A 17364-nucleotide genomic window follows, 5' to 3' on the forward strand; every position below is an offset into this window, starting at 1 on the left:
ATTTTGTTGAAAATGGAACTTCGAATATCCAGCTATTTTCCCGTTTCATTTTCTGTAAGGAATAATTCATAAGGCACATCCGCCATTATTCACACCAGACTTCCAATTTAACCCATTTCCTTTTATTTCAATGAGAATGACAGGATCTCAGCTTTCACCTGATCTCTTTATTTCTGTGTGGAAACAGTCTCTAGTGTTACTGGTATTAAGTCACAAACAAGGCAACAGCACCTGCATCAGTACTTCGCAGCCCTACTGCTTATCCTGTCACGACAGCTCCCTGGTGTTGGGTGTTGGCCCTTCGCCTCTTGAAGGGACAGAATTTATATCGCGCTGCCTGGATCTGACTCCAGACTACCCCTGCCAGAGAAAGCTGGCACCAGTGATGAGAGAGATATCCCCTGCTTCAGATCCACCCTTGGATGAGGATGAGGAGGATGTCATTGGAGTATGATATTGCACCAGCCACCCTCTTTCCTTAACATAACACTGACATAACCTTCCTTGACTGAAACCCCATACTTTGTACTATACACTGTAACATGTTCGCTGTATTACTTCTCTACATTGTCTAGAAGCTTTAAATCAAGTGTCAACACACATACTTAAGATTTTCTCATCTTATATCTATAATTTATATTTCTGCTACCTGCACACAATCCTGCACTTGTCTACATTAAATGTGATTTAACACATTTTTGCCTAGTCTTTTCTATTTTAATTTTATTTGCAGAATCTCCAGCATATGCTGTTCCTCTTATTTTGGGATCACGAGTGAATTTGACTACTTTACCAAGTATACTGGAAACGGGACCGCTACAAATTCTGCTGATTACATCATCTAGTAAACAACTAAAAAGCACACTCGAAACCTACTTAACACTTTCTTGCTAAATTTAATTTGAAAATCCTTTTAAATTTTAAAACCTTCAGAATAGGGGAAGGGAATGTAGTTCTGGAGGCAAAAAATGATGAGAAACACCATGTGCTTCTTAACAAGCGTTTTGCTTTGTTATGAAGAACACTGCAGTCTTTTTCTGATTGCTGTTGAGTTCAGATCTTCAAACTACCACTTCATACTCCACACAGCAAGCATGTGGGTGTCTGCAGGCAGAGGTTATAGGAGGTGGGCTAAGCATCGCACTCCTCTACTCTGCATCACCTCTGAAGTCACTTCTGCTTAGTGTGCCAGCATGCTCCAATACTGGAGTATCTGAAAAGTCATTATCACAATAAAAGTAACAGTTTTTCTCAGCTTCACATCAGACGCATTCTTTTCTGAACAGATTAATATCCCATCTGCAGTGTCATCAATATAATTATTAGGCTTCTCTACAGAAGGACATCGACTGTTCTACCAAATCGATTGTTAGAACCATATAAAATCTTTTGCACTTACTGAAACAGGTTTTTGAGGAGAACTTAAACTGATCACTGTTTGAAACAATATTAACACTAGTACATTATTTCAGTTACAGAACAAACTCAGATGTGTACGACATATCCTGCTACTTTCAGACAAAAGCACCTCTTTGTTAGTGCTGTGTGCTCTGTTGGTAGTTCTTTAACAAATCTGATGACTGTCTTTGAAGTCACAGAATACAGCACTGTATGTTCAATGGGGAGGCAGATATCTCAAGTATTTTAATTAATTCCAAATAGAATGATAAGAAATCGGTTCACTGTTGGCTCTACAGAGTAGTGTTAATGAATTTTAATCATTAACAATATCATTAACCTTTTGCCTTAAACTCTCCTTAATTGAAGTAATAGGACTCAATTGAAGTTAAGTATTTTGGGCACATTTTATTTTCAAAAAAAGGTTTGTTTCTCAATAAAAGTGAGTGGGATGCCTAGCTGAAGGGGACAACAGCAGTGTCTCCCTAGGAATTTGATCCCCCAACCTTCCGGTTAAGACTCCAGGACCTTGATCACTGCTCCCCATTTGAAACCTACTGTACACGAGAACCCTTAACTGGGGTTAGAACAACAAATGGAGGAATTTCCAGTACCGATGGAACAATCTCCTTTAGTGAGTGATCAGTGATCCCAACAGCAAAGATGCAGTTAAAAGATTATCACAAGCTTCTGGTTTGTTGTTCTTGATGTTTAAATGTTTCTTGTCTTTGATAAACTCTTTAAGATGTAGAAATGCGCTGAAAATGTTAACATATAAAATATCTTGGGAATCACCTCCAAAGAAGAATGTGACAATAAAATCTCTAAAAATTTGTCTTTATGAAAAAGTTTATACATAGGTTTAAATTTCCCAAATTGGTCTTCCCTAAATGAAACCTATGGTGTAAAAAGGGTTTAAACATTTATTTAAGAACCCAGCTTCATAGCCACCCATGTACACTTAGCAATTAAGATGTTTAAACTTTTGTTACTGTTTAACTGTGATATGGATAAAACCAACAGACTTTCAAACACGCTTTCATGCTGGTCTCAATTTTTTCACATCAAGTATTTTATTTCGGACAAGGCTATTAAACATAAGAACAAATCTTTCTTCCAGCTGGTTTGACAGGAACACGGTGCTGGTGAGCCAACTTAGCTCTGAGAGTTCCTACCAGAATGTCCATCTGCTGATTCAACACCACTGTCTTCGATAACCATTCGCAGTGATTTTTTAACAAATGTTTATTGGAAACGATCATCTTCTCTTGCAGAAGAAAATGATAAAAAGCTCAGATTGCATATTCAAAGACTCTTATCTTTCCATTGGCAGTGGTACACTGGAATGGCTTTTTTAAAGGTATTAAAAAAGTGAAAGCACAGTCCGTGTAAATATCATAAATGAATGCACCATCCATCCAGTGAAGCAGAAAATAGAAACTGAAATCTGAGATGAAGATTTTCTAACTTTCACAATAAAAACAGCCATTCAATTTTTTTGGAATGATTTAAAATATTTAATGTATCTAAGGTAAAACACATTTTATTGATTAGTATAAAACATTAGCACGACTGACCATTATGAACATTTTACGATTCATCTGTTCAGTTTGCTGATTTTGACACTGTAGAGTCTCGCTTCAAAGAACAAATCTTTGAAAGAAACTGAAACAAAAGGTAAAACAGGGTGTGTAGCAAAGAAAAGCCTACATGTATCTCCGGACAAACTGAACCAAGTTCAGTCTGTGTCAGAGCAAAGCAGCACGATTTCAGGCCCGTGGGAGAAACTTATATATGGTCCCCAATCTGAGGCCCGTCCCCACCCTGAGGCCGGTCCTACAGAGACAGCTGGCATTTACTGTCCCAACAACTCTCTTCACTCGACTAAAGCGCCATTTTTAACCACGTCTCTGCACTTACCATCCATGAGGAGTACCAAGAAGCTAACACACCAGCTCATGAGGGACAGGTAACTGCACTCTCCTCAGCCCTATTTCCATCAAAGGGCCTGATTTTCCTCCACCTGATATAAGCAGCCAGCCTGGGCTGAAATAGATGCCCGGACTCTGTTCGGCCATCAGAGCTGGCTTCCACTGCACTGAGTGCCACTCACAACTCCCACTCACTCAGCAAGCCAACAAGAAGATGCCAGGCTTGGAGATGTATCTTGTAAATGGGGAAAAAAAAGTTAGAACAAGGAGTACTACACTACCTAAAAAGTCCAGCAAAAATCTGACATCTCTGGTAATGACGGTGGTAGCAGGGATGTTTAACGGCCATGGGCACAGTGGGGATGCTGGAGAACTAGCTCGTGATGGCAGAGGTGACGAACTCAGGGGAAGCGTTAATGTCAACGTCATGCAGATATCAGTAGCCACTGGGGGGAAAAAAAACGTCCTAATCATACAAAACACAAAAAGAAAAACTCAGACTGCCGTCAGGGCAGAGGCAGGCAGGAATCAGCCCTTCCCCTCCATTTCACTGCGGGGTTTGGACTCGTACATGTCATTGTTATTACTGGATTACTGATGCTGGGACAAAGAGCTGGTACTGCAGAAACGAAAATTCAGAAAAGAGGAGCCAAGTTGTGCAGGAAGGTCTTCGTCTCACAGCTGGCTTTCTTGCTGCCCCTAATGAGGGCTCCTCCCCGTTCAGCCTCTGGGGCGAGACGTCGCGTGCCGGTCTGGGTCAGGGCGCTGGCTGGGGGGGCCGGCTGCGCTCAGAGCAGCACGTAGCGGGTGACGCCCCCTCCGCGGAGCTCGCGCAGCCGCTGGCAGTGCCGCAGCACGTTCAGCATGCTCATGAAGCGCTTGCCCACGTTCATGGAGGTGAACTCCCTGATGTCAGTGTCCACGATGAAAAACAGCCCTGCAACGTCACAAACAAGGAGGATCAACCCCCTCTGCCCAGGGGCACTTCTCCGGGAATCGAGAAAACAGGTGACAGATCAAGAGCAAGCCATTAGTCTCACGAGCCGTGCGCAGCTAACTGAACTAAAATTCTCATCTAGCTGACTGTTGAAGGAAAGATTTTTCCCATCACACCTACAGTTCATTTGATCTCTTATTTAGTCTTAAATGCACCTCCTCTTAACTGACCAGTTGTGTCCCTGGGACCTTGACTCATGATTGATTCTCAAGTTGTCCTTTGCGTTGACTGCCAGTTCTTGCAGGATTTAGAATACTAAGTTGTGTTAAGTCCACTCTTATTATTCCCCCTTCAAGACCCAAGGGAATCAAGCCTTTAAATCCTCTGTGCAGGTCACAGATATTAATCTGGATGAACTCTTTGTGGTGGTGATATCCTTGACATCTTGTTCTTGTGGTATGGAAAACAAAATCCAGCACAATGCCCAAAATGAGATCTTACTAGTGTGCTGTAAGATTCACATTATTCCCAGCTCAAAGCAGATTTCACACTGTACAGAGAGGCAGCTTGGGATGTTTTAGTTGCATTTGTCCATTTCTAATGAGTAAACTGCAGCATATTTTACTGAGCATCCCACATACTGTTTATTTGCACATCTAAACACCTTCACTGAGGTGGCAATTCCTCATGATATTTTAAATATCTATGACTAATCACAAACCTTTAATTGAGGTCATCTTACGACAAAACTCATCACTCTCCTCAAATCAGAGCAGCATTTGAAAGAATCACATTTGCCTTCTTAGTTCGACTCCTCTGTAACTACATTACCTTTAGTGCCCTTGGTCTCCTCGTCCTTAAACCTCTGGTACAGTTTCCTTGAGGCGTTGCTCATGGATTTTAGAGGCTGGTGCAGAATCTTGTATTTACTTGTCACTGCTTTGTTGATTTCCTCAATCACACCGTTCAGCTGGTCGTATGTCATGCGTCCTTTCATGTATCTGAAAAGTTAAAAAAGGTGTTAAAACACAGCTGAAGAGAGGAGACTCTCAGGTGAACAAGGAAGAAAATTGGCTCCAAGCTTTGTTTGGTAGTTCAAGTCTGGTCCTCCACAACAGTAAAGTATAAGGGGTATAAAGGAAGCTTAAGCATTTATGACATTTTTCTTAGCGATAACACTAGCTGAGGCAGAACATCACTGACTTGGCCTGTGAATGTCACAGGGTGCACACACTGATGCCCATTGTGGAGTAATGCAGGATTAGGGCCCAACAAAAGTGTATATGGAAGAAAACTAACAAAATATTGCCTTTTCAATTAAGTGGGCCACATCCCCTCTTAATCGGATTCCCACTTGTTTCACTGTCAGGATAGAAATGGTCTTGTTCCAAGAAAAAACCTTCTTCCTAGCAACTTGGAAGCAAAAGGCCTCTGAGCACAGTCTACTGCTTATGTCTGACACTTTAAATAAAGAAATAATCCCACTAGTTCAAGTGTGTCACCAGATTTCCTTTAACATGATTAGTAACCATTTTTCATTAGGAACACTCTGTCCTGGTATTTAATCCATATCATCAGCCCTGTTTATGTAATGGCCCTGGGAAGGCCTGGTAGCTGATTGCGGAAATAAAGCACTGATTATAGAGGTAAGCCTGCAGACAAATCCTGGGACTGTGACAGAAAGAGGACACTGCAGAAGTCGCAGAAGGTGAAGTTTCATCAAATGAACGCAAACAAAACAAATGGAGTATTGTAGTGAAAAATGCTTTTTCCTTTAAGCTAAGAGATGGGAGTGTGAGGTAATTCTTTACTTCCCATTCAAAATGAAACAACTGACTAAGAAAGCCTTTCCTTTTTATTGATTTAGTTAAACTTTGCACACCCATTCTGCATTGAGTTTGGCACTGAATTGCATAATTAAAAGGATAATTTACAGCTCTTAGCAGTACCAAACAAAGCTGTATGCAAAGTCAAAAAAGCATCCAATAGGATAAAAGGGCAGTTTATAAACAGAACACAAAAACCGCAATGGTGCAGTTTTTAAACACTCAAAGCATTAAAACTAATGTTCCATTTTGTTCCTCAAGAATTTTGGTGCACAGAAGAGTTCAAAGAACAGTACTGGATATAAAGACATGTTGAACCAAAAAGGGACGGAGTCTCTGATTGATTTTAATGTCTTAAACAAAGGAGGTTATCTGATTCAAGTATTTAAAGTCACATAAGAATGTAAGAAAGGTTACGAGAGGATTGGTCTATCTAGTGTGTTTGGTAGTTCGAAGTTAATTGATCTGAAGATCTCATCCACCGTGGGAAGAGCTGTTCCTTCTCTTCTCTGTTTTTAAGACCCCATGTTCAGTTCTCTCAGCCTGTCAGCGTAGGGTGTCGACAGAAACTTCACAACAGAAAAACACACAGAGCAAAAGCCTGTTTTCTGCCTGTGCGTCAAACTAGGGGCCTGGTTTAACAAGGGGACACAAGGACTGGCCTATTCAGGCATGTAAACGAGAGACGTCTCCTCACACACTTCAGGAACAAACTGCCCAGTCATACTGCTGACAGGGACTCACTGGCGAAGCTTCAAGAACCAGCTCAATGTGCTCCTGGATCAATAAGCTGCAAGCAAACAAATGAGCAAGACAAGAACACAGGTTGTGCCACAGGACATTATTTTTCTAGCTCCATTGTACGACTATTTTTCACTGAATTGTTTCAGATTGAAATGTCTATATATTTGTGAACACAGGCATTTGGATATGTGCAATCTACCTATTTTGTTAGGAAACTATGGATATCCTCACAACACACTTTAGCCCAGGTGGAGGACTAAAGCATAAAATCAAATTCCTCGTAATGAATGTACATGAAAAGTGCAAATGCATTCAATTACAAGCCTGCAGACTGAACATCCCTATTAAGGCTCCTATAGCTCCTCGACACCTGCGGAGAACCACACAGAAACGGTGCTACGACCTACAGGTCTAGATACTCACTGTAAATGATGTAGGAAAGGTTACAAAGAGGTCATATTATGTGTGGGAAACGTGAGAAACAGGCTAACTGCTCTTCTACAGCCTGCTCTTAAACCACTCAGGTCCTCACTGTGTGCCAGTCTTATGGGGAGCTGTCACAACAGTCCCACAGGCACGTCTACACCATGGATAAACGGCTCAAACCAGTTAATAGTTCTACAACATAACACATTAATGCAGTTATTTCACATCTAAATGCAGACTATTTATAATAAACAACTGGTCTCACCTTTTTTATTAATTTTAACTACGCCTACTCCTGCTCTCACGGGCTTCACTTTCTCTTTATTTTACGGCTATGGATGCTGGTTACGTGACTAAGCTTGTAGCTAAAATAAGACCTAGTATTATCTAACGAGCTATCCGAGACCTTCCTTTAGGGTGTACACAGAGATGGTACAGAAACTGCACTTGCTGAGGTAGGTTATGATATGGTGTTGAACTCTGAGGCATTCTTCTCTATCAGGTCTTAACTGTGCTCCTAATACTGTTAATCCACAGCCTTCATCCTGGATTGCTTGGAAAATCATATAGGGGCTGCTGATAAACCGTTTGCTGGTTTGGCTCCTATTTGGCTAACAGAAGCCAATTAGTAAATCTTGGCTGTTGTAAATCTGAGGATGTCCCAGTTATTCAGGCTGTTCCCCATGGGTTTGTGCTGGAACCTTTACCATTTAGCATATATACAATGCCACCTGCGGAGATATTTCCTATCATGGGAATTAATCTCACTTCTATGTTGAAAAACTAAATTTGATTTAACAGGTTTTGCACTTTACACCTGCCAGTCTGATGTTAAGGCAGACTTATTTAATCTAGACATACTGTATAATGATCAAAAACCAAACTGGTCCTCACTATACGGTTGTATAATTATATTAAATAACCTCACAAAGACTTTACCATTCACACATTCCTCCAAAAGAAAATCATTATAAAATTCAGCAAATTACATTATTGATTAGGCTTGTGCAAAGACAGGCTGGGAAAACCTTTCCATTTCAGGCAAAGAGAGGGAAACAGTCCTTTAAGGTGTAAAAACAAAAAACTTTGTAGAAAGTTTTGTCATTTCCCCAGCCACAGCCTTACCTACAGAGCCCAGGGAGAGAAGTATCAATATAGCACCTTCCAAATCGCTTACCAACAGACATGTTTGTAGAAAAAGAATAACTGAACTGAATCGCACTAAAGCAGGAATATGAAAGATCACTGAGTACTTGAAGACCAGTAACCTGGATTCCAACATTTTTTGGTTATAATGTGATGAAAGGCTTAAGTCCAGTATATAAAAAAAACTGATTTCTCTTTAAACAGGTATTGTAATAAATGCAATGCACTGTATTTTGCATTAAACCAGCTGAAGGAATGTGTCCGGTACTGTGCTGTATCTGCAGTACTGTATTTTAAATGTGTAGTCTAGTGATTTCTCTTAAGTACGCTGTGCTTTATTTTTAACAGTTTTATACACATTCAAGACATAAAAACATGTCTACAGCACCCAAAGACAAGGTATTATAAAACATTTGGGAAAGTATCTGATGTTTCTGGAAATGCTGTATTAATGATTCAGGCTCTGATCCAAAGCTAAGCATAAACAAGTTCCACCAATGTTGCTCACACTTAGCATCAAATTTCCCAAATTTGGAAAAACAGCAAAATCAAAATGTGACCCCCAAAAAGACTAGATATTGCTTAATGTAAAGTGCCATTTTGATCCACATCCAATTGTTTCTACAATCTGTATAAACAGGTTTAATCAGAAGCCTCTTTGTCCTAAAAAGATAATAAAAATATAACAGTAAAAGATTGTTTCATTCCAAACTTGTTTTGTTACAACAGATACTAAGAGCTATTTCGTTCTCCATCCTCAAACCTCTAGAATCCACACAAACCTAAACGCTTATCATTGATTGCGTACAGCATTACTAAATTTAACTCGACAATTTTACAGATGTATGTAGAGGCAGGCCTTTGGGAGAAACTGCTGTATCTGTTGTATAACCAGAGCAAACACTTGGCAACCTAGGTTTGGGGTCAATCAAAATAAAACCTTCATCTAATCGATGTGTTATAGCTGAAATCTGAAAAAAGAAAACAGTCTTGCTTTTAAAAGCCAGTTGGCCAGCAAGCTGTTTCTTTAACCAACACATTACCCAAAAATGTGTTTAACTTCACAGTCACTCTGCAAGGGAACTGGAGCAGTGTTGGATGAACTGATCAATATTTATGCAACAGCAACACGAAACCAGCCCTCTGTTGATCAAAGAGGATCGTTCCTCCTACCACCTGCACTCCTAATGTGGTCTTCAGTGGGAAGAAGCCCGTAGCCGAACCTAAAAGATTTAACTGTAGCCCGAGGGAGAATAGCGATTTTCCTGGCCACATCTCAGAAAAGAAAGGAAATAGTCAGGGGTTTGCTCCAAAAGCCCTCAGTCAGCCACTGCTCCACACTGTCTCACTACAAAGTGAGGAAGAGGCTCACGGATAATCAGGATAACTGGGGCAGATTGGGGGATTCAACAAAAAGGCAAACCATATCAGGATATACAGCTAAAAGAAAATGATTTAAGTTAAATCAATGTTATGTTATGAATGCACAACCTGTGAACCAGGTTGTAGCTTGTACAATTCTGCACACACATCTGGTCGCCATGTTACAAAAAAGATGGTGATGTGCAGAGACACCCCTGGGCTGAAAAGAATATCCTGTTCTGTCAGGCTAAAAAACAGCTTCAGTTCTTAAGACATCCTGCTACTTATATTTATATTTAACAGTGGATTGGATCACTGGCTTTGGTTCTTGATCATAAAAAGCCTGAAGACTACTTCATTAAAGACTTTTTATGTAGCTGCAAAAAGAGCACCTTTTTGCAGTGCAGAAGTTTAAATACAACAGTACACATTTCACTGCTCAGCCCCTCCAGTGAGTTGCCCGTCTTCACAAACGTGCCCAATCAGGGAGGGAAGAAGGCACTCCCTGTGTGGCCTGCTGGACACCTGATGAGGGCCATAGTACAAAAATACTTACTGTGGAATACTCTCAAACTCTGCCAAGGTGACGAACTCCATTTCCTTGATTACACATTTAGAGGGCTTTCTGACGGGCTCTTGCTCAGGGACTGGTCTGGTGTCAGGATCCTTTTCCGATTTCACCTCGGTGACACTAGGACACAAGAGGGAGAGCTCTTGACATGGGGCACCTGAGGCAAAGGAGGTCATTACTGCGCATGCAACGCAAGAATGCTTTGAGAAAAGGTGGTATTGTAGGGCCGCGAAATGTCACAGCGCAGTTTGGTGTAGATTTCAGCCGAGTGTATTACGAAGGTCCCTGGAGATCTGAGCAGAGAGTAGCGCTCTCACTAAACTCTGAAGCACAGGCGTTACTGACTACTTCTCTACCTTGGACAGAGCCAAGATCACTTCCTGTGCTACCATAAATGTCATATTAAGGAAAAGCCAATTAAAATGGATATCTCTGTTCACGGCCTCACAAACATTCACCTGTCCTACATATCCTGTGGGCCTGAGACAGCTAAATAAATACCCAGAGTTACTACAGGTGGTCACAAAAAAGTCTACCTGAATCCCACAGTAAACATGAGGCGTTACAGTGGCCAACACCTGGACCAATTCAGTCCGAAAGTGACAAAGCCCCACGAGAGAAATGGCTGCTGATAAGCAGTGGTAGCTTTTGCAGCCCATCCCAGTCTGCATTACCAGGACTGCAAGGGGTAAAATACCTTCTGCAGCTGCTTTCAGAGACTGAAAAACACAAGCTGTTTCCGCGCACAGCATCGATCAACTCCCTGCAAGAACACGGGGGTTATCGAGCTCTCCTTTTACACGCGCGGGACCAACGAGAAACCCGCGTGCCTGCGGTTCCCTCTGAATGAGTCCGTCGCATGCAGATCAACATGTGAGCTACGGGCACGAGGGAGCCGAGCAGTAGGAGGCTCAGCTGGGATCTCCTCTTCATTCCAACGGTTCCATATGGCACCTCGCTTCTCCGGGAGCACGCCGGCAGCGGGAATGCCGACGACAGCACTGCGGCAGGGCTGCAGGAACGGGGAACGGAGAGCTGGCCTTGTTCCGCTGCCTCAGCGCTGGGGCCGCACAGGGCGCTGGCAGCAGATGTGCGAGAGGCCAGGGAACAGGCTTGCGGCCCAGCGGGACTGAGGAGTAATTATACCGCAGGGCCCGGCACAGCGCTGATTGCTCAAAGAGTCCACTTACTCAAAGCCAGCTGACTACAGTAGAGGAGCTGGGAATTTGACTGAAATCACCTCACGGTCCCTGTGTCCCATGTCCCTGAACATGCCGATTTACTTTCTGAACTGAGCTACCGGTTGTAAACTGTCAAAGGGGGCACCGTTCTCTGAAAAGGTGGGGAGGGCTGACCTTGCAGTGACTGAGGTTTTCCTCGGCATGTGTGGAGGGATGTTCTGTGAGAGGTGTTCGGCCTCCTTCACGTCCTCCTTAAAGGATTCCTCTACCTCCTGCAGGACGAGAGACGTTAAATCAGCAATTAGAGAAATTATGTTCAAAGAATCAAAGAAAGCATTCCATTCATGAGGGACTCTGATTTCTGGCTGTGGCCTGTGGGAGTCTTCTAGTTTTCCCGGCAGCAGAGCTCTTCAATCGCCAATTTAAAACCCATACGATGCTTCAATCACTTTCTGCCATCAGGGCATGTTTTCATGCGTCTGCAAGGTCTGTCCACAATGTTTTTAATAAAATGCTGCTCACGTGCAGCTGATGTTATCAGATTAGCAGTGAGAGATGTACGATACTGGGAATCGCACTGGATACAGGCCGTGAGCATTTACAGACTTTTATGAGCAAAAAAATCATTTAAAGAGAATAAAAAACAGTCCTAGCTGAAAACTTAGTGTGTCACTGGCAAATTTAGGGCTTATAATATAATATAGTACAGTATATAGTATAATATAATAAGTGTTTCTGGTCAGATCCATCTCTTTTGCATCCTCAGCATTCTCTTCCCTTCAGTTTCATCTGAACCCTGCGGTAAGAATTTGGAAGAGTCAGCCCATGAGCGTGTGGTTATGCCCTGAGGTTAGGGTGCATTACGTAACCCCTGTGAAACTCTGGATTCGGCCTCCAAAGATCCATTTACTGGCAAGGGAAAAAAAAATTCTCTTCCATATTTCACTTCAGGTCCAGCACACTGATCCAGCCAAAACTCTGACAAATGAGAATGTCAAAGAAGTGTGGTCGGAATTTAAATGAGCTTGCTAGAGGAAAAGGGAAGCTTGTTTAATGTAGGGCACTCTAGAAATTTACTACAACGATTTAATTAATATGAGGCAGCAGTGAGCAGCTCTGATCTTGGGGTTCAAGTTCCAGTTGGGTCAGTACAGTCATACCCTTGAGCAAAGACCTTTGCTCAGATAGCCCCACCACAATACCCTGCTGTGAAAAAAGGTCCCCAGGTCATTATCGTCAATGACAACTCGTTCTCAACTGACTCATCTTTTTCAATAATGGTTTGTTTTTGTTGGGAATTTTAATGAATGAATAAGACAGAGTGCCTTATCTGCTGTGCATTCGTCTCCATTTATTTTTAATAAGACAGAGCCCTCTGCTGGTTATTTATTTGTGATTCATTTTTGTTTTGGACATCACAGAACAAACAGGGTATGGCAATAAACTCTAAGGCAGAAACCATCCACAGATTTATTCATACCACGCGTGAAATAGGAACAGAAAACAATGTATTACAATTGATAATGGAATGCATTACAGATCGGATAACCGGTCTTGCTTCAAAATTGTCAAAAATGTTGTACTGTAATTGCAACAGTGCTGCACAGAGCAAAGTTGTATTTGATATAATTTAATCCCAGGAAACATGAGGGTCAGAATTATTCACATCTCTACGGGTTCCTTTAAACAAAATCCGACACAAACCCGCCTGCACAGTAGAACCCCACCTGCGCCTCACACGGGAGACCTCCCTCAAGGAGATGGAGGAATTTCTATTAAAAGGGGGCCTGGCAGGTGCAGAGGAACATGGTACCTCACAGTCTCAGGCATACAGCTAGAAAAACAGCCATATGGAAATGACCGCGGTGACCAATGTCTAACACTGCCTTGTCCGGGAGCTACAGAAGTCTGAGCTTCTGCTTGTGCACCCGCCAGATCACTGACACCACAGGGCTCCATTTTGTCTGCAGTTCGAAAAAAGACCCAAAACAAGCTAAGGGGTGGTAAGAGACAGCACCCCTCAACACGCGTAGAGGAGCGCCAGATATTCAGGAGACGACACAAGGTCAATCCCAGGGCCTTTTCCCAATACACGTTTGCAAGTTGCTTAGTTTATCATCACTTCATGTATGTTTGAAAGCAGGCAGTAAACGGATCTACAGCGCCCCACTGCGCAGCGCCGGAGGAGCAGAGCCGGCACACGAGCGCGGCTTTGTCATAGGAAGACAGGAGGCAGTGGCCTGTCCTGCTGCTGTCCAGCACCTCTCCTCACTTTCCATTTCTGCACTCACTGCAGGGCTGCGGGCAGACTGTGAGGCTCTATGGGAACAGGAAATGGAATGCAATTGCACTGAAAATTGACAAAACACGCAGCCCAGGCGGGACAGAAACAACACATCCGGCTATCAGTCAGTATCAAACCTTAAGGGTCTTCAGCATCTCCTTCTGCTGGGCGAGGTGTTTTTCAAACTGGTCTAAGAGCATATTTATTGTGAGAACATCCTGGGCCACTTTCTGGAGAATACTTCTTTTATGGGGATCATTCACTGAGGAAGGAAAAGAGAGAACAAAAAAGGTAGCTGCATTCAAATGAATAAAAGACCTCGACAGAAAAAGATTTCGCTGTGTTTAAAAGACATTGACATTCTGCCCCCTACACTGTCAGACCGCATTTGCTCGGCTGTTTTTCCATGTTAACGAGGACCAGTGATCCTCAGTTAGTACCTACTGTGGACAAGTAGCATTACTGAGCCACGAAACCAGGTTTGTCCAGTCCAAGCCCTGGAGGGCCAGTGTATCATTCTAGTATATTAGAAACAGAGAAATTCTGAGAAAGGTTTTGAAGCTAAAGGTTTTTTTTCCCCACTTCTAACACAAAATAGGACACAGCTTTGTTTAAGAAGCTTGTGATGCAGTGACAGAGCAAGTCACATAGTGGCTGGTCTTAAATCAGTTTTGAATCACCATTTTGAAAACCCGTCCGCACCGTACCAACGGTCCGGAGCTCAATCATCTTCCTGATGCATGATATTTTGTTGTTTATATGCTGAGTCAATTCTCCCAGGTCACAAGAATCCATTGTTAAAGCTGCCTGTTGTTGTTTCTGTCAAAGACAAAAAAAAACAGTACAAAGACACATACAGTAAATAACACAGGTAATTCCATCTAATAATTAAATTCAAATCTTGCTCAATAAAAATATTCACTAGAACATCACCAGCAAGGCTATAAGTATTGTTTACACGTCTTTTATCTGAGCACCTCAGTCAGATAATTCTTAAAGGATCCCACACAGACTCTCAATAACCCACTCTTTATGTAAAGAAGTACACTTCACGTAAGGAAGAAGAATGTTTTCCGTATATAATCACAGTTCTCCTTTATTTTTCCACTTATACCCTCTGGTCAATGAAGTAATCTGAATTAAACAATTGGGCAGGGACAAAAGGGTTCAGTAGTTTTTTTTTTCAAATTATTTTGTAATCTACTGTTCTGAAGATTTGAGAGATTTAACTCCTGTAGTTTGAAATTGTGTAACATTTCAAAAGGCCAAGTAAAAATCTGGCTATTTGTCTCTGTACAGAACCTAACAGGACAAAGGACTTTAGAAATCTATAATGAATATACCTTGCTACAAATCCTTAAACATACAAATTCGAGACGAAGGTCGATTCGATCTGTTTGCCGATTATTTGCCGATAGTCCTTTGTTTTAAACTTCGGGGCTGCGTCAAATTCCGTGCACGGTTGTGATCAATTCACAATTAGCCATATAGTTACATTGCAGCTAACGAGCTGAGCCCTGTATAACACCATCATGATTTTAAACGTCGCCATTAAACCGACGTTTAAACTCAAAGATCACTACAGAGAATCGAAGCAACCGATTATTTCCTGGTTTGTTTTAGAGGACCAGAGCTAAATCATTGCTAAAAGCAAACTGTAGCCTTCGAAAACGAAACCTCGTTGAGGAAAGGACCACTAACGGGGTTGATAAGCGTTTTGGGGTCTGTAAGCAAGATTAGTGGAGGATATTTCACAAAGACAAAACAACCACAGCACAGGTAGAACCAGCTAGACATAAATCGCAGACACACAGCAATCCTTATTCTTCAAAATACTCCGTACTTAATTTTAATTGTAATCATGATTTTGTACACATATATAGTGCTAACATTTAATATACAAGCGCTCTTGTGTATATAGTTCACGCGTTTTTGATAATTTCATGTTTGCTTCTATTTTAATAATTCAAACCCAACATAAGCAAGCCGTAGACTTCGATCTGAAGACATCTTACTTATATAATATTTACAAAAACAGACCGTCTGGACCCGAACAGTGACGGCGCCGGCACTCCCCTCCGCTCCGCTTCTCGTCCACATTTCAAACTTCTCTCTCATCCCGCCACCCAATCGTCATCTCGCGAGACGGAGAGAAGCTCATCGGGAAGTGTAGTTTAGAACAGAAACCCGTTTCGACCGCAAATGTAGCTTCATGAATAAAAAGTCTCTCATCGTCAGTTCTGTTTCCAGTGTAAAGGTTATTTTTTAAGACTCTGAAAAAAATAAATGCATCTAAACTAGTCTTTATTTGGAAAATGTGTATGTACAAATGTTTGTTTTTTTTAATATCAGTTGTTACTAACAACAAATGTCCAGCACTGATCTGTACAGGATTTCTCGCACCAAACATGCATATAAAAATGTGAATTCATTACTATAAATCAAAAACTGAAAGTATGCCAGGTGAATTATAAAAAATACCACCTGTAAAGTCCCTGGCATAAATATTGTCATCATCATTTAGTTAATTATCATGATTACGATGCACTTTACCAGCATTATAAAAACTCTCTAGATTGGTCAATAATTTGCTTTTATTTCCAGAAATACATTTATTGACATACATGAAGTATAACATGGTTATCTTAATAATGTAACGGATTCGGGTTTTCGGGCTTGTGCCCTCGCCGCTCCCACCCCTGTTCGTCCCTCAACTGCAATGGGCGCGAATCCGGGTCTCCAGTGTCGCTCAACTGGGGTCTTGCCGGCTGAGCTTAAGTTATATAATGTGCATGGGCGTATTCGTTACAATAACTTAAAAGGGATACTCCACCTATTAAGTATTGGGGATCAATAATTCATGTGAAAATGTTCCAGTTGTCTTCTATATCGTAGAGCCCACGTAGGGCGCTGTAGCCATTTGCACGCAAGGCAGGCTGCGAGCGGCGGCTGAGGGGCGGGACTACCCGCTTGTTTATAGTGGGACAAGGGCTGGGGATGCCCTCTTCCCTCTTGTGTCAGCGTAGGTGTGGTGCAGTGCTGTGTTTCCCCTGCCCCTACTGTATGTGTGTAACCCCCCCTCAGCGTCCTTAATAAATGTCCTGCCAACCTGTGCCAGAGACTCCGGCCCGTTTCTTTCCGTCGGCGAACCCGCTGAGCGTTACAATATTCTGTTACATTCTGCAAGCATACTTACCACATACACAAATCACCACGGTAATCTACTGGATGCAAGAGCTGACGAGCCTGATGAGAATTTGCTGGGGAAGCACCAGTATGCGCCAAGAAAGTTTTGAATGCAAGTTTGCTGAGCAGATGAGAAGGAGACAAAGCTTTACCAAAGTGTGGGAAGCCTTGGAGATGTAAAGAATTCCTGAATTTTACAGAAACATTTGGTCTCCCAATGCAGAAGAAAATGCTGCCACACTGATTGGGCAGCGCTTTAGCATGCAGCGTGACATTGACCCAAAACATACATCCAGTGCAACCAAGGAGATCATCGGGACAAACAAGTGGAAAACTCTTGATTGAAAAGTCAATCTGGCTTAAAATCCAACT

General features: G+C 42.1%; 1 protein-coding gene across 2 annotated transcripts; it reads right to left on the reverse strand.

Annotated features, from left to right (window-relative positions):
* Positions 1-2891: 2891 nt before the first annotated feature.
* Positions 2892-15946, reverse strand: ska1 (spindle and kinetochore associated complex subunit 1). 2 transcript variants are annotated; one of them, XM_015340268.2, is made up of 7 exons: positions 15847-15946; positions 14514-14625; positions 13944-14068; positions 11697-11794; positions 10327-10461; positions 5098-5267; positions 2892-4266 (listed from the first exon to the last, which is right to left on the reverse strand). In XM_015340268.2, the coding sequence occupies exons 1-7, from the start codon at positions 15922-15924 to the stop codon at positions 4118-4120; spliced, it is 867 nt and encodes a 288-aa protein (XP_015195754.1). In that variant the 5' UTR covers positions 15925-15946; the 3' UTR covers positions 2892-4117. The 2 variants fall into 2 exon arrangements, with proteins under 2 accessions (XP_015195754.1, XP_015195755.1); XM_015340269.2 differs by having other exon boundaries at positions 15822-15898.
* Between the last annotated feature and the right edge of the window lie 1418 nt (positions 15947-17364).

The sequence above is a fragment of the Lepisosteus oculatus genome, chromosome 3, assembly GCF_040954835.1.
Source record: "Lepisosteus oculatus isolate fLepOcu1 chromosome 3, fLepOcu1.hap2, whole genome shotgun sequence".
Taxonomy (NCBI): Eukaryota; Metazoa; Chordata; class Actinopteri; order Semionotiformes; family Lepisosteidae; genus Lepisosteus; species Lepisosteus oculatus.

Coding starts and splice junctions, on each gene's coding strand:
- ska1 (XM_015340268.2), bottom strand. CDS start 15,924: ATGAGAGAGAAGTTTGAAATGTGGACGAGAAGCGGAGCGGAGGGGAGT. Junction 11,795..13,943: donor AGATGCTGAAGACCCTTAAG/GTTTGATACTGA, acceptor CTCGTCCTGCAG/GAGGTAGAGGAATCCTTTAA. Junction 4,267..5,097: donor GGAGACCAAGGGCACTAAAG/GTAATGTAGTTA, acceptor GTGACGTTGCAG/GGCTGTTTTTCATCGTGGAC.